Here is a 23,563-nt window from a genome sequence, read left to right on the forward strand (position 1 = left end):
TTTTTATTTTTTTTTACATTTTTTTAATAATTTTCTAGCTTATTGACAGACATTTCATAAGCCACTAAAATAATATATTAATGTAATAACTGTAAAAAAAAACTACAACGCCGTGCACTTCTGAAGCGATAATGCTTGATTAAGCAATCGGTTTAACGCGTTTATGAGAGCGTAACGCAAATTGTCAATAACAGACATGCACACTAGCTCTCTCTGCAGTGAAAAATAAGGTGGTAAAAGAGTGGTTTTATACATTTTTTATACAAATGCATTAGAATATTCATTATTTCTAAGTTGAACTGTTTTGCATACACACCTGAAACTTCAGTTTTTGCTGTAAAACCCAGATCTAATGAAACCAAACACTTTATTTTCATTTTAAATTGTGAATGCACAATTTTACTTTTCCTCAATATTGTACTTTTTTTTTTTTGTTTGTTTTTTACTTTTACAATAAATTTTTTAACTGCACAACTGCGGAAAAGCAATTTTTTAATACAAATATATCCGCTCTACAAAAAGGCTCTTACTGATTTTTTCCATAAAAATACTCTTTTATAAGTTATACGCAGTTAAACTTATGCATCAAATGTACTGTGCATTCGTACAAGAGCCTTAGAGATGCTGTGTTGCTCATACGACATGGTGTACTGTATGGTGAAGGCTCTAGGTATACTCACAACTTTAACTGCGTATAAATTTCAAGTGATTTATACTTAAAAAAGTTCTTATTTGCACAGCGAAAAATTTGATGCGAGAATATAATATTTTCAAGTTTTTGGGTTGTCACCTCAATATGCCATCTACATAGTAGTCGAAAAAGTCTTTTCGTATTTTGTCCATACATAGATCTTGTTGCAATCGCTATCTCCCGTGCGTGAGATTTTTAAGATAAAAAAAAAATTAAATTCAGAGAAATTGAAAAAAAAGTAACAGCTCTTAGAAAATGAGTGGAAATAGTGAAGAAATTCGCTACATTTCGAAATTTTTGTATAAAAAGTTGTAAGAATGCCACGCAAGCCACCAATCAAATTTGTGAAGTTTACGGAGACGATGCTGTATCAGTTCGCGTAGCACGACAATGGTTCGCTCTCTTCGGTTCTGGAAATTTCGATTTATACTGACTGAATGTCTCTAGCGGAAAAATGGCCGATCAAAACGGTACATATTTGTTTATTGATTATTATAAATATAAAAAATAAGTTAAAATTTGATTAGAAAAACGAAAAGACTTTTTTGACTACCCAATATATAGACGTTTTTGTAGAAATGCGCGTATTTATGTATACAGTGATGCATTTTATGTATGACAACTGAAGACAAATCTTAAAGTCTATGCTGTGCAGGAGGAGAAAAGCCTACCTATCAAGGCAGTAGCAGTTCAGTGTCATGTCGCACGAATGCATTTAAAGGGAATTATTCATGCAATTTGCGATATGAGCACTTTCGGTAGCGTGAGTGTAGCGAAAGGCTGAGACTCACGCCTCAACATAAATAAGCAAGTGTAGTCGAATAGACAAACAGAGCATATATACAAGTATGTATAGTTAAAGTCTAAAGGTAAATGAGAGAAAGTGAAGGTAGCAGAAGTTCAAAGTGTCGCTCGTGTCAGAACAATTAAAGCCAAGTGCGCAGGCATATTTATATGCACAGTGCACCCGTCACCCTTAATGGGTAGGACACAGCTCAGGAATGGTAGGTTTGTGCGTATAACAGTGCCTTCACAAACAGCAGTTGAGGCAGAAGGCAGGCAACAGGCTGCTATGAAGATGCCAGAAATATGTTTAAATATAAGACGCAGGTTCTCGGTGCTGGTATTTACATTAAAATGCTTGGGATTTGCATCGCTTGTTGCTGTTATGGTAATTGTCCATGTAACTCCGGGTATCATTGCTGTTGTGCGGTGTGTTGGTAGCAGCTTTGGATGCAATTGCAGTTGTGAATTGCAAAAACAAAAGAAAAAATAGGGAAAATTGCATGTGAGTAAGAAAATAAGTCAAGTGAATGTTGGCCTATGCGATTCAGACGTGACAAAAGCAGTAGCGAAACGCTCATGGGCTGCATTATCTACCAATGCGTTGCAGTCGAAGGAGCTGTGTGATAGCGCAATAAGGAATGCACAAAGCAAATATTTACAGACGAACAAATGTAGTACATGCATAAAATCGGAGAAATAGAATAAATGTAGATAGACGACGGCCATTATAGTAAATAGCAACAGCAAATACGGGTACACGCTGCAGAAGAATTTATTTTTATTTTATGCTTGAAGAGACACTAAATTATAAGTAAGCTATTGTCAATTGCAGACAGTGTGTAAACGAATGAAAAAATTATCTTAGAAAGGCAAGAAAATTGGTATTTTGCACTTTTTATAATATTTTGTATTTTAATTAGAGATAATTTGAAAAATTAAAAAATTTATTGCAATGATTATGAATAAAACAAAAACAAGCAAAATACTATAATACCTATTTTTTTGTATAGTAGTATAAAAACCTCCTTATCTTGATTTTGATCAGTTAGTTTGTATGGCAGCTATATGCTATGGTACTCCGATTTGAACAATTTCTTTAGAAATTATTAAGATACTTTGGAAAATAATGCATGCCAAATTTCGTGATGATATCTCAACAACTAGAAAAGTATTTCATACAAGGACATCACTTTGATAAGTCAATTTGTATGGCACCTATATGCTATAGTACTCCGATTTGAACAATTTCTTCAGATATTATAAAGACACTTTGCACAATAATGCATACCAAATTTCTTGATGATATCTCAACAAATAGAATAGGATTTCATACAAGTATATGATTTTGATCAGTCAATTTGTATGGCAGCTACAACTTATAGTGGTTCGATCTGAACAATTTCTTCGCATATTACATAAATGTCTTAAGCTCTAAACCATACTAAATTTCATGAAGATATCTCGTCAAATGACAAAGTTTTCCATATAAGTACTTGATTCCGAACGTTCAGTTTATATGAGAGCTATACGTTATAGTGGTCTGATATCAGCGGGAGCAACAAATGAGCAGCGCCTTGCTGAGAAAGCGACGTGTGAAAAATTTCTGGTCGATATCTCAAAAATTAAGGGATTATTTCATATATATATATAGACGGGATGGCAAAATCCGCTCAGCTCGTCACGCTGATCAATTATATATATATATATACGATGTAGCGTCTCCGACTTTTCCTTCTGGTTGGTATTTGAAAAAGTTTTAGATGCACAACTGGGTACATACCATCAATGAGCAGAAAGTTGAGTGAGATAATGGCAAAAATCTTGCCGCTGTGACGTTGTCATGTCAAGGTTATGCCGTTTAATACACTTAAGTAGGTGTCAAAGTGTTACCGCTGCTTTTCACACACACACATACACACATACATTAATTAAATTTCATGTACATTCACATGTGTGTGTGTGTGCTAGAAAAAGGACCCGACAGCAGTTTTTAAACGAGGGTATATAACCGACTAGCAGGTGCAAACTCGATGAGAAGGTTATGTGGCATTGCCAACTAATAGCAGCAGCACGGCAAGGATGCAAGCGCCTACACATCAACAAAAACAACAAAAAGACAGCTACAGCTACACAGTCATTAGAACAACAGAGACAAACAGACAAGCTGACAAACTAGCAGCCAGCTTTTGGACAACAAGTCATAAGCCATTGTCGAAAAAGCACTTTATACACAGTTAATAACCTGCACATACAGTTACATGAACATATGCGTGTCGTTTAGCACCTAGGCGCATCTAGAGGTATAAAAATGTTTGTATGCGAGTTTGTTAACGCCATTGTTTGCATTTCGCACACATACATATGTACATACATACAAATATATGAACGTATCGTATAGAGAAGCAGTATATTGCTTTGTTCAACATCCTCATTTGCTGTGCATTGTCGCCTGTGCAACACTGAGAGCCACAACAACAACATTTTAAAAGAAAGATTGCTACGTGCTGTTTACCTTCCACACACACACACACATAAGCATTGTTTTTGTTGTTTTTGTAACAAGCAGCAATTACATTTGCTCATATACTTCAAGGGACATGTGTGGCAGCGTGGCTCATTGTCAGGTAAATGCAGTAGCGAAAGGGTGGCTTGTAGATGGAAAATCGATGCAATATTGAAATGTCACGTATACGCCCCCACCTCTCCTAGGTGTGTGGCGGTGTGGTGCTTGCAGGTGTGTGCGCATGCCATGCAACAACAAGTTGATTTAAATAATAGCACATACAACAGGGGACACCACACAACAAATGAGCTGCAACTACAACAACAACTAAGGTATAAAAGGGGTTACATTTGACACGATACTAAGTATACAAAAGTCCACAATTGATGAGCCTTTTGTGGCACATGTCCTTGTGCAGCTATTTGTGTGCCACATGTATTTGCACATACACACACACATTCAAATGTGATATATCGTAAAAATGTTTAGTGTGAGTGTTTAGCTGTTTGCATTGTTTTAATGTGTGCCTTTGTCAGCCTTTGTTAATCAATAGAGGTCGGTCGATTGTTATACTGCTATCCAATTAGAGAAAGGTTTTGCATTAAATGTATACAGTTTTTTAACTACACAATACAGTTACAATAAATATAAAAAAAATTGTAACTTTCGCTACATTTGCATTTTATGAGGCATAAACACGATTTTGATCAGCCAGTTTGTATGGCAGCTATATGTTATAGTAGTCCTATCTAAACGAATTCTTCGGAGCCTAAAGCGTTGCTTTGTACAATAATCTATGCCAAATTTTGTGAAAATATTTTGTCAAATGAAAAAGTTTTCTATACAAGATCGTGATTTTGATCGATCAGTGTGTATGACAGCTATATGTTATAGTAGTCCTATCTAAACGAATTCTTAGGAGCCTAAAGCGTTGCTTTATACAATAATCTATGCCAAATTTTGTGAAAATATTTTGTCAAATGAAAAAGTTTTCCATACAACTACTAAATTTTGATCCGCCAGGCAGCTATATGCTACAATGGTTCGATTTCAGCGTTTTCTAATCTTAAGCACTCGATTGCTAAGATTTCACTTCTCAAAACGTTCGATATAAAGAGAAAACGAGCAATTTACCTAAATTCGTGCAAATTTCATGGCCACAATTAATTCTGACGCGTTTTCTGCATCAAATTCTATTCAAGCGCATCTAAAAGTGAAGTAAAAATGCAAGAAAATTTGCTGCACAAATAAATTGAAAGTGGTTTTTTTAAAGGTTGCCCTCAATACATAAGCAAGGCCTAGCGATTGGCAGCGTTGAAAAGCTTATAGCTTTGTGGTTTATGAGTTTTAATATCGGCATTTTTTAAGCATTAATTGTGAAATCGTAGCAAAGCGGAAACCAATAAGTAAAAAAATATTTAAAAAAAAAAAACGCCGCAGCACAAATGTTTATGCCTACAATGTATGTATGTATATGCACATTTTTACTTCGGCGTTGGCGTCCACTTGCGAGCGTGTCTATGTGTGGGTGATTGCATGCGTGTTGCCACCAATCCAATTAAAAGCCAAATATTGGCATGCACAACGCACTGATTTATTCCGCATGGATATCAAATGTATAACGGCTTTTTCAAGCACAGACATTTTTCATTTTTTCTTGCTGTAATTATACGCGCAAAAATATATTTATTTCACCATACAGAGCACACAGAGCAAATGTGTAATCAATGCCTGATGGTATCCATCATATGGCGGATTTCACAAAAAAATTACCAAATATCATAACGTGTGCGAATATGAAAACACGCGCGCATATATACCTGTATTGTTGGATGTGTGTAGTGATTGAGTGAATACTTTATAATTTTAATTCTTCCTTCTTTTCAATTTACAGCCGCCAATGGATTTATTAACAAACAAACAATATATCACATTGATGTTGCTATCATACCAGCGGATGAAAACTGTGTGTGTGTGTGTGTGTGCATGCGCGTATGTATCAAAAGTCACGTTTTGGCCACTTTGAGCTTATTATTTTTACATTATTATATCACGGCAGTATATTATATGCGCATGCCTGCAGGTGCGTTAAAAACCCAATTGCCCATACCGATTAAAGGCGGCTGTTACTCGTTTTTGTACTTTGCGAAAATCTTTTTACAATATTAATAATACATATACTATATATATATATATATATGAGTGTGCTGGTGTAAATTTCTGCTCTTATTAAGTATTTGCTGACTGAAATAGCAAAAACTGTTGCAAACTTTTATACCCTGAATTTCATGACATATCAACACGAACTTTGGCATGCATTATTGTTCGAAACATATTTACAATATCTGAAGAAAATATCCAGATCGGACCAATATAGTATATAGCTGTCATACAAACTGACTGATCAAAATCATATCCTTGTATGAAAAACGTTTCTATTTATTGAGATATCGTCAAGAAAGTTGGCATGCATAATTGCGTAAAGTATCTTTACAAAATATGAAGAAAATATCCAAATCGAAAAATATAACATATAACTGCCATGCAAATTGACTAATGAAATACATATCCTTGTATGAAAAACTTTTCTATTTGTTGAGAGATCGTCATGAAATTCGGCTTGCATTATTGTCCAAAGTATCTCTACGATATCTGAAGAAAATGTTCAGATCGGACCAATATTACATATAGCTGTCATACAAATTGACTGATCAAAATCATATCCTTGTATGAAAAACGTTTCGATTAATTGAGATATCATCAGAAAATTTGGCATGCATTATAGTCCAAAGTATCTTTACAATATTTGAAGAAATTTTTCAGATCGGACTACTATAGCATATAGCTGTCATACAAATTGACTGATGAAGTTCCTATATGGTAGCCTTGGTATTTGTGAAGGGTATTACGGTTTAAGTTTTTTCTTGTTCTCAACTACGGTGATACATGCTCATATATTCATACATAACTTACAACAACCTCGTTAACGAACTCAATGTTAATAGGCTCAGTAAAAGGGATGTTTTCCAGTTCTAAAGAATTTAAATAATCAGGTTACTCAGTAAAAGCTTTTGAAATCAGTTCCAAAGAACTTGAATCAGGCTAATTAGTGGTGATTATACTACACATGTTTGTTCTTTTGTGATCAGATAACTCCTAAGTGCGCACAATGTGGTCTATGAGTATGAGATATTTTTAACATTTATTCTTTAATTCTAGCAATATTAAGCAAAAAAACTTCGCGCTCATTATAAGTTGAGTATTGTGCAAGAATGCAAAGTTTTAGCAGCATCCAATATAGAACGAATATTAAAGAAGTTTTTTCAAGAGATGAAATTTGGCAAGTAGATACTTATCGCACTAACCTCATAGACATGCCTTATTAACTGTTAATTTGCTGCTTTTCAGTGAAGCCTGCGCGATTAATTATACAGTTGTTCAAGCCTTCACTCAAAGCAGTTGATGCAACAATGTTGCCTCTGGATGAGAGTAGTATAAAGTACATATAGTAAATATATATCCACAACTGTACATTGAAATATTTCGCATAAAAAATAATGAAAAAAAAACACATACGAATATTGATAGCGCAGCAGATCACTCGGATTTCAGTTTTCATCGTTATACTCAGCGAAGTTAAAGAAAATTACAGTTCACAAATATGTCCGCGTAAATGCTTCAAGTTGGAATTTCTGACCAAAAGCGCATTAAACCTCATTAATTAATTCGCTTTTATTTTTACCTTTTTATTCGTGCATTTATTGCATATATCGATATATTATAGAAAGGATATATCCGTATCGATTGACTGCTTGACGATCAACTCTATATGTGCTTTGAATGCACGGCAATATGGCAATATGTACGCGGAGACTTCAGTTGTATTTATTCATGTTAACTGCGACTATAAAAAGCTCATAGTATAAAAAATGATTTTTACTATATAATTTTGAATTATAAGTAGCAGATCGCAAGATTTTAATATTGTATTTTATTCTTATTTAAACAACGTAAAGAAACTTAGTCAGAAATACATACCAACAAAAAAAGGCAAACGAAAAAAAACACAAATGTGGTAAACTTTGTTGCAAGCCTTCACAAATAAAACACTTTCCTTACAAGAACTTCATTTTGCGCGTGCAAATTGTATGGCAGCTATATGCTATAGTGAACCGATCTGGACAATTTCTGCAGATATTGCAGTTTTATGCTAGAAAATAATTCATGCAAAATTTCGTAAAGATATGTTTTAAAATAAAAAGGTTTTTCATACAAGGACTGGATTCAAGTTAAATAATTTATATGACAGCTATATGCTATAGTAATTCGATATTAATGATTTCTTCAAATATCATAGCTATGCTCTAGAAAATAATTCATACAAAATTTCGTAAAGATATGTTTTGAAATAAAAAAGTTTTTCATACAAAGTTTGGATTCAGATTAAACAGTTTGTATGGCAGCTCCATGGCATAGTGGTCCGATCACAAACATTTCTTGAGATATTGTAGTGATGTCTGACAAAATGATCTGTGCCGAATTTCATGAAGTTATCTCGTCAAATAGGAAAATTTGCTATACAAGCACTTGATTTTGCACGTTCAGTTTGTATGGCAGCTATATGCTATAGTGGCGTGACATCAGCGGCTTCGACAAATAAGCATTTTTTTTTTGGAAGAAAGGAATGTGTGGAAATTTTCAGAACGATATCTCAAAAACTGAGGGCGTAATACGCTCGTCACTCTGTTGATATATTTATATACGCTTCCTGCTGTCCCTTCAGGGTACAAAAGTAACTAAAAAATAATAAAGCGCTTTTCCAAAAATTTAAAACTAAATTCAAATTTCATTTCTACCGTAAATGTTATAATTAAAATAATAAAAATTTGCTTTTTTTATCACTGTTGTTGTTGTTTTTTGCATTGTAGAAATCAATTAAGTTTTAAATGTATTTGCGCATAAATAATAGAGTTGTAAATTTAGGAGCTTTGCCGTTAATTGAATTCATTGCTTGCAGTGGCATTAAAATACAACTGTAGCATCTAATTTAGCATATAAACGTACGCATGTACACGTTGAACCGGGAAAAAGCACATAAATACTATGCAGTCGCTAATGCTTCAAATCGCATTTGTCAGTAGTTGGACATTTAATTGTATTTAATGAAAATTTCAACAAAAAATTAATTATAATAAACGGAAAATTTTCAGTGCTATTTTTATTAATAGCTTAAGAAGCTTCATTATAAAGTGAGATTTATTTAATGTATACATTATGACAAAAAAGTAAGTAGCTAAAATATTATGTGAAGGATATGTACTTGAAAATCGTACGGCAGGTGTAAGAGGAATGGCAAGAGAGTTCAACATCTCTCGCGAGTCCATTCGAATGATTTTGGTGGATACTGTGGGTATAAAACGCGTTCTTGCTCAACTCGTCCCGATAAAGCTGATTTTTTTTTATAAATAGTACCGTAAACAGGTCTCATTGGACATGCTTGAAGCCGATGAGAAATGAGCTTATGACAAAGAAGTCAACAATCATCGGAATAGATTGAAAAAAACGAGCTTAAACCAATAAAGCCACAACAAGCCGCTCAAAAATCAAGCAGATGCTCATTGGTTTTTTCGATATTCGTAGTTTGGTGCATCATGAATTTGTTCCGGTGGTACAGACGGTCAATAAGGAGTTCTATTTGGCCGCATGGAGTCGTTTGTGTGATAACATTCGTTGAAAACGCTCGGAATTGTGATGGAACAATTCATGGGTTTTACACGATGATAATGCACTTCTGCATCGAGTCACGATTGTGACCGAATTCAAAGCCAAAAACGCAGTGAACACCAGCAAACAACTACCGTAATCACCAGATTTGGCTCCGTGTGATTTTTTTTCCTTGGTCTCTAAATTGAAATTGCTGCACTGTGGAACCTGTTGCCAGTCGATCGAAGAGATATAAAAAATATATATAATATATATAAAAATAAAAAAAATCCTGAAGGAGCTGAATGCCATGCCGAAAAGAGCTTATGAAAAGTGTTTGGAGGACTGGAAAAATCTGTTAGGGATTACTTTGAAGGCGACAAAATAAATATTGATGATTACTAATAATAATAATTTTAGTATAAATATAAAAAAAAATAAGTTGAAGTTTGATTAGAAATACGAAAAGACTTTTTTGACTACCCAATTTTCTGCGTTTTGTTTACACTTTTTTGTCACAATATATATATGTGTATAGATGAGTATGTGTGTGGATGTGAATATTTAGGAAATGTTTTTTTTTTTGTTTTTTTTTGTTTTTTTTTTTTGTTTTTTGAAATCGGTTAAAAATTTTGATAAAAAAGTTGCCGCAAAATGAACGAACTCAATGGCATATAACCTAATACCTTACCTAATTTCGAAAATAATAAATTAATCACATTTAGTGAGGCTCAAAATTGTTATATCAGACAGGCTAACATTTCTACATTTACTTATTGATTTTTATTTCAAATTCATTTGATTATTCAACATTACAGCGGCTCTTGCTGCTTTAGTAGTGAATTAAGCTGGGAAGCAATTCGAAGTGCTCAACTTTGGCGTTTCATTTAAACATAAGCATATTACAACAAAACCACACAAAAATTACAAACAAATTGCAATCTATGCTTAAATGAATTTTTACCGTTACATAACGACATATTAATTAATTTTGTGTTATTTCGTAATTCGGTTGGCGTATATTATATATATAAATTTTATATATTAGCACACACATAAATTTACATATATACATACATATGTCTGATTAATGTGATTGTGTAAGTTTAATTGCAATTTGCAGCACAAATCAATGTGCTTTTCGCTTCACGTATTAATGTGGTAAGTGGTTAAGATATGCATATTGCAAAACACTAAAATTGCATGAAGAAATTACATAATTGTATATAAACAAACATAATAAATTAGACTATATGTACACAATAAATGCACGCCTACATACATCTGTGCCATAATAAAGTGCAATTTTAGCTAAATTTCATTAGCTGTCCAGCAAAAAGTTAGCATGCCCTCTAACATTTTGAACGGCATAACCCCTGCACAACTAATTCACCTCGCTCATAATAGAATTTCCAAATTTAATTCTTAATTGCATTTCAGCAGCAAATGTGGCACAATCACACGTTTAGTTCGGTTCGAGCGCTTGTGGCAATAACAATTAATTTTGGTGCTGACATGCCGTATGTGTACTTATTATATTATGTGTTGGCAGTGGCGAGTCATTGCGGGTGCTGCCGCTGACAGTCGAGGTGTTGTGTTGGCGGTAACTCAATGCCGGTGTATCGAGTATTTGGGTAGTTGATTTCACGGAAATCATGTATACAAATAATATATTTAAAATCATGTATACTCGTATATGTAATATATACATTTAAAATCATTATATATATAGCTTATAGACACTTGAAATAGTCTAATAAATACTTTTGGATCATTGCTTGCATGTAAGCACATAACAAATATGGATAAATGCTAAAATTTCACATTCAAACTGTAACAACTATTCTAACTGTGTTATTGCATTTAGACATGCAGCTAATTTTGTGCAACTTATAACACAACACCATAGTAAAGTTGAGCGCAATATTAAAAAATGCACTTTTTCCCATGCAAGAACATGATGTTGATCGTTCAAATTGTATGACAGCATTATGCTATAGTGCTCCGATCTGGAAGATTTTTTCAGATATTTTATCATTATTTTACAAAATAATTCTTGCCAAATTTCATGTAGACCGCACGTCAACTAGAGAAGTTTTCCCTACAAAAATATGATTTCGATCGTTCGCTTTGTATGGCAGCTATAAGTTATAGTGGTCCGTTCTGGAAAATTTCTTCAGATATTTTAGCATTGTTGTAGAAAAGAATTCCTCTGAAATTTCATATAAATAACTTCTCAGTTAAGAAAGTTTTCCATACAAAAACATGATGTTGATCGTTCGCTTTGTATGGCAGCTATAAGTTATAGTGGTCCGTTCTGGAAAATTTCTTCAGATATTTTAGCATTATTGTAGAAAAGAATTCCTCTGAAATTTCATGTAAATAACTTTTCAATTAAGAAAAATTTCGATACAAAAACATGATGTTGATCGTTCGCTTTGTATGGCAGCTATACTCTATAGTTGTCCGATTCGGAGAATTTCTTCAGATAGTGTAGCGTTGTTCTAGAAAATAATATATGCCAAATTTCGTGCAGATATCTTGGAAAATAACCCTGTTTTCAATATAAAATCTCGATTTCGATCGGTCAGTTTGTATGACAGCTATATGTTATAGTGATCCGATCTGGAAGGTTTCTTCAGATATTTTATCATTATTTTAGAAATTAATTCCCACCAAATTTCATGCATATAACTCGTTAAGCTAAAAAGTTTTTCTTACAATGACGTGATTTCGATTGTTCAAATTATATGGTAGCTATAAGCTATAGCGGTCCGATTTCAAAAATTTCTTCAGATATGTTAGCATTCTTTTAGAAAATAATTCCTGACAAATTTCGTGCAGATATCTGGTAAATAACACTCTGTTTTCAATACAAAAACTTGATTTCGTTCGTTCGGTTTATGAGGCGACTATATGCTGTTATGGTCCGAAATGCATGCTACCGACAGCCAACTACTAAGCGTAAATTTGTAACTGATTATTTTTGTTGTTCACTAACTTTTGGTTTTATTTATGCTATAACGGTACAAATGCATTTTTGCACATACAATTTTTATACACATGCAATTATTTATAATATATATGAAAATGTCTGTCTGAGTATTGGCATTGCAAATAGCAACAGCCATAAAGTTGCAGATTACTGATTGCTGTTGTTGTCCCAGCGATTTTGCCTTCAACAATGTTTGCGTGCAAACAAACAATAGTAATTGTAATGTATTTTTAATTGTAAATCATAAACTGCTGCATGTGCGGCGGTAAAACAGTTCGGATATGAGTTAATGCACGTATGGCTATGTATATATACACACACACATACATGCAAGTATGTTTAGACGAGTGGTAAATAACAAAATGGTGAAAGCGATACCAATTAAATAGCAAAAACAAAACTAACTGCAGTTGAATACAATAACACAGTTAAGTGTGCATTTGCCGAGGCAAACGGCATATCCTGTCATTAACGCGCATTAAACAGAAGATATGCAGGATATTTAATTAAAAGAATTTGCATTTAGTGTAAAAATGTTATTTCCTAACTGTGAGTTGCTGGAAAATATAGTGTGTTGTTATTCCTATGCTGCCTTTTATATTACGTGATTTGGCAACCCCAGTGTTGGAAACTGGCTACTGACCACTCTTTCGTAGAGTTAGACAATTTTCACGTGTTTTGACATACGAGCGCAATTTTTATTGTTCACAGTTACTTAAAATATTCTGCTCGACCAAAAAATGGATTTAAAATGCGAACATTTTCGTAAAAAAAAAAAAATAACTTAGTATACTAAGATAAAATATCTATATGTATATAATTTTAACTGTATGGTTATTATGTGATGAAAGCATTAACATTAAACAATTATGTACATAATTGCAAATAAGCTAGGTGTCTTTTCTGCATTAACTGCAGTGACAGTGTTTGACTTTTAGTTAGTTTAAATTGCATATGAATTTCGCTTACCTCCAACACTCGAACCATTCTGTTGTGAGTACAAGTTCTGTTGTGCCGTCTGCGGTTGAGGCGGATATAGTTGTGGTGGGCCTTGCGGCGGCGGTGGGCCGGCGCGTGTCGCTCCTGGTGGCACCAGCACCGGTGCTGGGCTAACGAGGCGCATCGGTGTGCCTGTACGTGGTCCCATCACCAGCGAACCACTCTGATCGAAAAATGCCGGTATAACCTGGGCACGCGGCGTATTAACAAGTTTATGGGTTTGTATTGTCAGCGTTGATGGAGATTGTGGTGCATTTAATGAATTATACAGTATTTTATTGTTTTTTGTTTTTGTACAGGGTTAGCATATAAATATTTTCATTTATATTTTGGTAGTTGTTGTTGTTTATGAAGGTTATGCGTTTTTTTTTTTAGAAAATAGAAGAAAAAATATATATACTCATTTAATTGAAGTCAAATTATGTACAAACTCATTATAATGATTAAGCGGCATTGCTTATATATTAATATAGTTTATTAGCGGCGGTTGCTTTGGTTAAGCCAAAAACAAAAAAATATTGGTTTTTGTAAATCGTCACCTAATAGGCAAAACAACGTGTCATCAGAAACAAAAAAAAAAACGAAAATCGCTAACAGATATAATAATCAGTATATAACCGTTTTATAACAAATATATAAGCATTTTATAACCAAAATATACCCATTTTATAACCAAAATATAACCAAAACTCAAATTTTGTTTCAATATGAGTGCATTTTATTAAAACTTTTTTCCTTCGCCTGTCAACTGGTGATAAGAGGTCCAACGTTATTTTGCATTTTAGTTGACGAAATACTATTCTATTGGTTTGGTGTGAAATTTTACAAGTGAAAATACATTCGATTCGTTTGACCAATTAGTTGTAGCTCATTTTTAGACGCGCTTGCTTTACAAAAATATTTTACAATAGCAAATGTACATTGTAAAATTACACATTTTATTTTTATTTTTTGCTGCTGTACAATAGTACTTTACACTGTAAATGATTAAACTGATAATAATAATTTTTTTTTTTTTGCCATCACGGCGCACATAGTAAATTACAGCCTGCTTTTTAATTTTTGGTTTTTGTTAGTAATACAAACACATTACTTGGCTACAAATCTATACAAAAGCAAGGTAATGTATAGTATGTTATAAATTATTCACCTGATAGGACTGATTCTCAGCGCCCTGTTGCGATGGCGTCAACGGCCGTCGCGGCTGTGTGCCCTGTTGTGGTATGAGATTGCTGGGGTACATGCCCCACTGTACACCGTAATACTGTGGCATTTGTGCTGTTATCAAGCCCATATAGGGTGCGGCATCTTGCCCTGGATTGATGACGTAGGGAGCTGCTTGTTGCGCAGCATAGGCGGCATTCTGTTGTGCGGCCAAAAACTGCTGTGAAGCGGCCATTTGCGCCATCTGCTGCGGTTGCATTGTGCCGTTCGGTGCGCCAGGTGGCGCAGCCGATGTGGCAGCTGCCGCAGCAGCAGCGGCGGCCGCGGCATTTGTGGCAGCAAGTCCAGGATTCTGTGAGCGGAAAAGTTGCTGCAAAGATAAAGAAGAAGACATAGTAAGTTTAGTGCCGGATTTTCATTTATTTATGGTTCGATAATAATCGAAATTAATTGATAAATCTTTAACGATTAATAATTGCTGTAATTATACGAGTAACACTAATGAGAAAATAATGTTGAATGAGAAATTATTAGTGTAATTTTTTGTTCGGTTTGTCTGGCGTTTTTACCAAGTAAAAATATGAGAAAGTAATTGAAATTTTTAATTTTGAATGTAATTACGGCTACGGCATCGTTGAAAGAATTGGTCAAAAGTTTCGCGTAGTCTACGTTATCACAAAGAAATAGTATTTGCGAGCCACCAAGTTCAGAGTGAAGGACGTAAAGTCATAGAAAGCTTGACTCACGCAAGTCCATCTCTCTTAATGACACTAACACTGAAAAAGTTAAAGAAAAAGTACTTGAAATAGAACGTGTGGATATCAGAGAGATATTAGAGGATCTCAACATCTCTTATAGGTCGACTAAATCAAAAAACGACATCGAGTAGCGGTGTGTGTTTATGAATATGAGTTTGAAACCTTGCAACAATCTAGCTAATGACGCCCCAAAAATGAGCGGAAATCGGGGAAACCAAAATTCGCTGAAGGCCATTGTAGTCGAGACTACCCAACTTCTATATTGAGAAATATGTAGAACATTGAACTTTAGCATGCTTGTATTGCTTTAAAATACGCTTATTTTTAAGGACAATACGAGAAATTTATTTTTTTTTTTTTAGTTAATCCTGCTCAAATTTGATCAGCTGGCACATTAATAACTACAATAAGCTATGCTTGATTGATTAAACGTTAGAACGCCAGCCGTTGGTTGTTGAGCCACACCGTAGAAGAAATGTTCAAAATAAAGCTTAACAGAGTATTAACGCCATATTTTTCATTCTTATTATTACAGTAATATGTTAAGTCAATTAAATGGCGTTTGCAATTTTTTCGTAGCAAATTTTCTTATGGCAACGCGAAATTTTATTTGCCTACAAAAAAGCGGAGAGAAACCAAATAAAAATATTTACAAGAAGTGAACATTATGTATAGAGAAACGCATCAATAAAACCCAATGCAAATGAGCAATTTATATTAATAAGTAAATAACATATAATGCACATGCATTAGTGTGGGGCAAAAAAAAGAAAGGAAAATTTTTTTCGATCTCGTTTTCTTAATGGTTTCTTATTTAAATTTTTTTTTTAATTTTTTGTAATTCCTTTTTAATTTTTATTAATTTTTTAAATTTTTCTTTAAATGTCATTTTTTTTAATTTTTAATAAAATTTGTTTAATAATTTTTTTTTGTCATAAAATTTTTTTAATTACAATTTTTTTTAAATTTTTTAATTTATTTATTTAAGTTTTCAAAATTTATTTTATTAATTTTTTTTTTAATTTTGTTTTTTATTAAAATTTGCTTTTATTAATTTTTTAAATTTTTTTATTGACTTTTGATGATGGATATCGCGCAAACGTTTAAGTTAATCGAATAATTATAAATGATTTATAACGATTTTTTTTAAGGGTGTTGTAAAATTCGTATGAAAAAAATTTCTTGAAATAGTAAAATTTGCACTGTTACTATCCTTTAAGTGGTTAGGCTAACACAAAAAAATATAATAATAATAATTTTGTAGAGCATATAACTTTCTACTAAATTTAAATGAGATATTTCTTCAAATAGTTGGAAGCGATATATGAGCTTTTCTAGCTGATGATACGAAAAAAGGAACCTTCTCGATAGAATTAAGGGCTCATACATAGGGAGATTAATGTAGAGCTGTGTTATAAATTATTTTTCAGAGTACCAAGCGAAAGAAAATCTGTTTTTCCCCGCCCTAATGCATGACTATCATTTCCTTCATATTCAACAATATGTCTTCACTCTAAATTAATAAAAAATAGCAGAGCGTGGAATGGCTAAAGACATACAACAAAGTTAAGCATATGTATTATAATTTTCAAATCAATTCAATTAAACGCGCAAAATTACTGTGAATTATTGATGATATAGAGGCGGAAAACTTTCGTATTTCTACAAAGGGCAACGAAAGTAATTCAATATGAATATACTATAAACAATTGCTACCAGACACATATACATACGAACATTAATACAAACTACACTCATAATGTCGTTTGCAAATGTATGTGTGTGCGTGTAAGCAGCCTAAATAACAAACTAATTCACTCAAGGACACGCACAAGAAATAACTATACAGGTATGTAATGGCAAGCAATGCCGCAACTGTATTGGCGGCATAATCGTTTGGGTAGAATTATTCAAACTGAATGCGGCATAAAATAACAATCAAAAACAGAAGTGAAATCGAGCGCCGCACCGCGCACCATAACACTTGGATGTGGTTTATTAATAAGAAATCGAAAGTAACACCAGTGCACGCGGGAAATCATATAATTTTGCGCCTTGAAGTATGCTTGCGAGTAAATATAATAACCATAACAATTTATTAGCAACCGGCAAGCCATAAGGCGATAAAGAGCACACATACAAACAAACGAAATGAACTGTGTTTAAATTATGTTCCATTAAGTGGCTTAGGTGTGGGAAAATATTAAGTGCTTGTGCGTTAGAGTGTGTGTGTGATGGCATACTATGTATGGAAGTAGGTGAAAGTTCACACTAACAAAAGGCAACTGGAATATTTTAAACTGCTCATTGTGTAGTATAATCACAGATTGGGCCTGCTTTGATAAAATTTGCACGGTATCTAAGGAAAAGAAAAAAAAGAAAGAAAAAATTTTTTTGATTCACCATAATATACATACATATATACTACTAAATAATAAACGCAAGTACGTAAAATTATAATTGAATTGATATTTCATTGCTAATGATTAACAACTGTTGCCGGCGCACAGCGAAAGAACTGAGCCAGCCTTAAGGGAGAATTAACTAAGCAAAATGGTAATTGCGAGGCAAAATTGAAATTGAATTTGCGAATTCGCAAAAATGTTGCTGCCGCTGGCAAGCTTAGGTCATTTAGTTACATTTCAGCAACAGATGTCACAAAAAGTCATGACCCAAATACAAGCGTAAGTTAAAGAAAATAAAAGGTTGTAGGCTTCTCAGAGAAAAATGAATACAGCCAGCTGCAAGTAAGACAAAGTGGAATCAAGCGAAAACAAACTGAAAAATTAGAAATTAGAATTTCAAGCTTACGCAAAATGCTTGCAACTACATACATACACACATACATATATACAAAAATGTACAAATTTACATATACTTGGTAGCCGAATTTTGTATGATTTTCGTTGTAAGAATATTTATATTCAGATTGATCGGTAAATCTGTATGGCAGCTATACGCTATAGTAAACCGATCTGGAAATTTTTTTTCAGATATTGAAGCATTCTTCCAGAAAATACTTCATGCCAAATTTCAAGGAAATATCTGAACAAATAAAAATGTTTCTCACACAAGTTTCTCAATCAAGTTGTGTGGCAGCTATATGCTATAGTGCTCCGATCAGGTAAATTTCTTCAAATAACCTAGCTTAGCCCTAGGAAATAATGTATGCCTAATTTTGTGAAGATATCTCGGTAATTAAAAAAGTTTTTTATACAAGAACTTAATTTTGATCAAACAGTTTGTATGGCAGCTATACATATGTTATAGTGGTCCAATATAGATTTATTTTTAGTATATTGCAGCATTTCCTTCCTTAATAATTTGTGTCAAATTTCGAAAGAATATCTTGTCAAATAAAGTTTTTCATAGAAGTACTTGATATTGATCGACCAGTTTGTATGACAGCTGTATGCTATATTAGTGCAATATCGGTGATTCTGACAAATGAGCAGCTTCTTTGAGAGAAATTTCTGTGTGCAAAATTTTAGATCGATTACTCACTTATATAAATATTTTACAGTCACCGAAGTTTCCTACAGAGTAGTACGACTTTCGTGGTTTAAATACCATGCTCAGAATAGAAGTATGAAGCCCACGAAACAGACGTAAGTGGAGAAACGAGTTGTTGTTTATATACGATATGCATGTATGAAAAAAACGTGTGGAAGTGCTGTGTGTGGCATGCAACTGCATGTTGCAAGCAGTTAACATTTTACATCCATGCAAATAAGCATGTAATTTCTGAACTACTTTTTTATTTCTGTGTGTGCAAGAAATAGCAAATAGCAAGCTGAAGAGATTGCCATTAAACCATGCCACAATTCGATTGTATGCTCTATATATATATATATACTGAACGTTTCCAACACATTTGCAAAGTGCAACGGTGACTTTCCCAACTAAAATTGCTAATAAGCTGAAAACATTACCAGCGTAAATTACTCTACGGCGACACTTTAGACTAAAGCTTACAAAGTAAAAGTCGCATTTAAACGTGTAAGCGGCGTGTATATTTTGTAAGCACTATGCTCACTTATGCTACTTATAGTGTAGCATTTAGTTGGCATTAGCGCTTACAAAGCGTGCGCACACTTTCAGCAATCCAGCGCACTGTAAAAGTCTATGTATATGTTGCACTTGTGAGCGCACTTTCAAGCGCGCAAGTTTAAGGACATTTTAATTGCTGTGTGCGCGAATAAGTTTAAATAGCTCTAAACGAGCATTTCAAAGTGCACTTAATACGCAGCATTCATGCGCATGCTGCATATAATTTGCCACACAACAAACACACAGGTGCAATAACAAAAATTGTGTCACAGCTACACATAGTATGTGTATATTACATTAGCTGCTGGTGCTTGGATAGCAGGTAGCTGACACGTGGCAATCTGAGAAATCAGGTAAAATTACATTTTTAAAAGTTTAGAGTAACACCTTGCTGCATTGGCATAAGTGTGTCTGTAAATGTGTGTACACATATGTATATTTCTGTACATACATATATGATGCACATATGTAGGTATGTGAAATGAAAATCATAGAAATGGCAATTAATTGCAGTTACAAACTGGAAATTTGTCAGCCTCTTGGCTTGCAAGCAATGTCAATGCGTAATGTTGGTTAGCTGTTGCAAGCAACACCTGTCATCAGTCAACTATTATTTATTCATTGCCAGCCGCCTGATCACTACAGCTTGCAATGACAAGACAAGCAAAATTATCAATAGATGACCAACAGCTCCTCCGTGTGGCTTAGAAATGTTGGAAAAATGTCAGTCATAAGCATTGCTCACAACATTGCAACATGGAAATCAAATGAACAGTGTTTATAGTCAACAACTTGTTATTGCCGGTGTTCGAAGTCAGCTTCATTAAAACGCTGAAGCAGGCAACCAGACATGTCGAGCAGCCGCAGCAGACATCTACATATCAAAAGCTGAAAGTATGAAAAGCAACATTACAAAAGTGCCTTTTTTCTCTCCCCCCCCTTTCGCAATTGCTGCAACAGTTGTTGCTTGCTGGCAATAACAAAACACAATTGTCCCAATTTGCCACACAATTGACATAGTTTGCACAACTGATAGATGAAAAGACCGCTACAGCTGTTTGTATCGAAGAAAACTTGTTTATCACGTCTGCTTAAAAAATTGTTTTAGCTCGCACTTTCTTTCATAGAAAATTTCCCACTTAACACACAGTTTGATAAAACATTGCAAAGACAATAAGTAAGACAATTGCGCAAACAAAGCAGCAACGCACATAAAGCGCAAGAAGCAAAAACAATTATTTTTAGCACCAATGTATGGCGATCGAAATCGGACGTGCCATGGCAAGGCAATTCCCAACAAGCGGCGCATTATTCCAACTTGCTTTGATAATATTGGACTGCAGACCATATTTGTGTAGCGATTTGTGAATTGGAAAGCGAAAAATGAGTGAAAAAATATGCATTATTGCGCAAATAATTGCAATGAAACTTGGCCGATTGCAAGCATGTGGCACACGACTAATAATACTTAGGCAAAGAAAATTGTTAGACATTTTCTTCCATACACGCTTATAATGAAGAGTTTCACGGTAGGTATTTATTTAGGTATTCCATATTGCAGCAAATACTTTAGGCGAAAAAGATTTTCTTTTTTCTTTGCGCTTTCCCCCGGCGGCTACTGTATCGAATATGCTCAAAACTGGAGTGTTTTTATCCATTAGGACGGCATGACCTTGCCAGCGTAGCCGCTGTTTCTTATATTTACATACAACGAGAAACAAGCCGTTTCTTCTTTATATACAACAGTTTCATTACACACACTGCATAAATAATATATAAAATTACTAATAATATCGAAATGTATTATTAATAGAAATTATGCGCGCTTTCAGAAAGCAATTCTGAATGCCGCCGTTTTCATAAAAGCAAAATTACCAATTAAGCGAAGAGCCTATAATTTGAGCAGCAATGATATTTCAACTTATTTTTATTAATAAAACTGCCAAATAAAATAATAATAACTAAGTAAGCATTCATACACACGCGTCCTTGCTATTCTGCGTAGCTCACATTACATCATCCTTTGCTGTGGCAAGCCCAACACGACGCCTGCTCTTTTACATAAATAACTACTTCTCATATTCCGTGACACATTTTCCACTGCTGTTTCCACTTTTCCCAACCATGACGTCAGCTAGTATTCTTAGTTTTGCTCTTGTCAAGTCGCACAGGCAGGCAGCCAAGCCAAGTCTGAGTGCTGGCATCACCAATTAGAAAGCAAATAGGGGCGTTCACACAACACAACACAACAACGCACCAAATTGTACACTTGGGAGCTTATTAAAAATAATGAAAGTGTGGACCGTGCCACACAAGTGAAACTCGGTCGCTTGAGGGGCGGAAATATACGCGTTGGAAGGCAAAAGCGCGCGATTACGTAATGCATACACAAAGGACTCAGCGTACGTAGCAATTTCTTAAACAACGCAAGGGAATGCCGAAGCGCAACAGTTTGCTATGTGAATTGCAGGCAAGTGCGCCAGAAGTTGGCAGCGAAGTTTTTGTTGCCGTGTAGCTTTGTGTCGTGCGTACATTTTGCGTTTTGTTTTATTTCACTGTTTGTAGTTTTTCTTTGTGATTGCTTATTATTTATTTATTTTTTGTTATTTTTTATTTTTTTGAAACACCCCTATGTGTGCCGGTTTATAGTGAAGTGGAAAACTCCGCCCACTGTGCGCACTAAATTAGTCATAACGCTGGCTCTGCTTATTCCCGCTGCTCAAGAATGATTTCGCTTGCCTGTCGTGCGTGGCTGGCATATTTGTTCGTAAACTTTTGCATTAAGGTCTTTCAAAAAAATTCGCTGTATTTTTAAGTAATTTTGTATACCTTGGGTTGCACTATTGGCATTTTAGTGGGGATCCCTTAATTTTTTCAAAATGTATATGTAGCATACAATTTTTTGCTTCCGCTGTCAGATATAACCAATATATAACCATTTTATAACCACTTTATAACCAAATTTATAACCAAAACTCAAATTTTGTTTCAATATGAGTGCGTTCTTAAAACGTTTTTCCTTCGTCTGTAAACTTATGAAAAGTGATGCTATGTTATTTCGCATTTTAGGTGACAATATCTAACCTATATGTATTCACCGCAGATAGTGAAGCTTACCAACGTTGAAAAAATTTTTCAAATCCCTTAAGTAGTTTAAGTATCTATTCAATTTAAACTAAAACAAAATTAAAAATTTTATCTTCTCAGTATTGGTATAAATGAATATTTCAACCGAATAAGTAAAAAAATAATAATTCTATAAACAAATAACAAAAATTTTCTTAGCCGTTTACACCCTGCAAATTTTCAATGTACACGCAGTAACTAAGTACGGTCCGTTATAGTATACACCATAAGTGCACTTGCAGATTTTATGAGCATCATAAATTTCATACAAAAAATTATGTGCGCTTTCATGTCATTTGCATGAATAAAACAAGATTTGCGGCAACTTGTCCTAGCACCACCCTGTTGCACGGTCCACACTTTCATAATCTGTCTTTTAAAGCGTTTAATATACAACTTTGTCCTTTATGTGAGTGATTTCTCTTTTTATATGAGTGAAAAATTCTGGACATACTTATAAAACGTTTGTTTATTGTATTTTAGGTTATCTTAACCCAAACTTTACTCGAATGTCGTCCAACAATTTTTTGTTGATGTATTTTTGCATCCATATTTGTCCAAGATTTTGAGTAATTAATCTGAAGTTTTGCACACGCCTTTTTCTTCTCAAAAAGCTGATTTTTGGTCCGAACCACCTATATTGGAATACTATAACATATAGCTGCCATACAAACTGCATAATCCAAGATAATTCCTTGTATGAGCAACTTTTTTATTTTACGAGATATCTTCACGAAATTTCGTAGATATAATTGTCTGACGTAATGGTGCATTAATCTAATAAATTG

At 33.9% G+C, this 23,563-nt stretch overlaps 1 protein-coding gene across 1 annotated transcript in view; it reads right to left on the reverse strand.

Moving 5' to 3' along the window:
• LOC108969253 (maternal protein pumilio) overlaps window positions 1-23,563 on the reverse strand; it is a 100,900-nt gene that overhangs the window by 4,676 nt on the left and 72,661 nt on the right. The window contains exons 4-5 of the mRNA XM_018933855.1: window positions 14,828-15,211; window positions 13,648-13,864 (exon numbers count right to left, since the gene is read on the reverse strand). Of these exons, the coding sequence (XP_018789400.1) occupies window positions 13,648-13,864; window positions 14,828-15,211 (601 nt within the window). The remainder of the gene's footprint in view (window positions 1-13,647; window positions 13,865-14,827; window positions 15,212-23,563) is intronic.

The sequence above is a fragment of the Bactrocera latifrons genome, unplaced genomic scaffold, assembly GCF_001853355.1.
Source record: "Bactrocera latifrons isolate USDA-ARS-PBARC rearing strain unplaced genomic scaffold, ASM185335v1 scaffold_246, whole genome shotgun sequence".
Lineage (NCBI taxonomy): Eukaryota > Metazoa > Arthropoda > Insecta > Diptera > Tephritidae > Bactrocera > Bactrocera latifrons.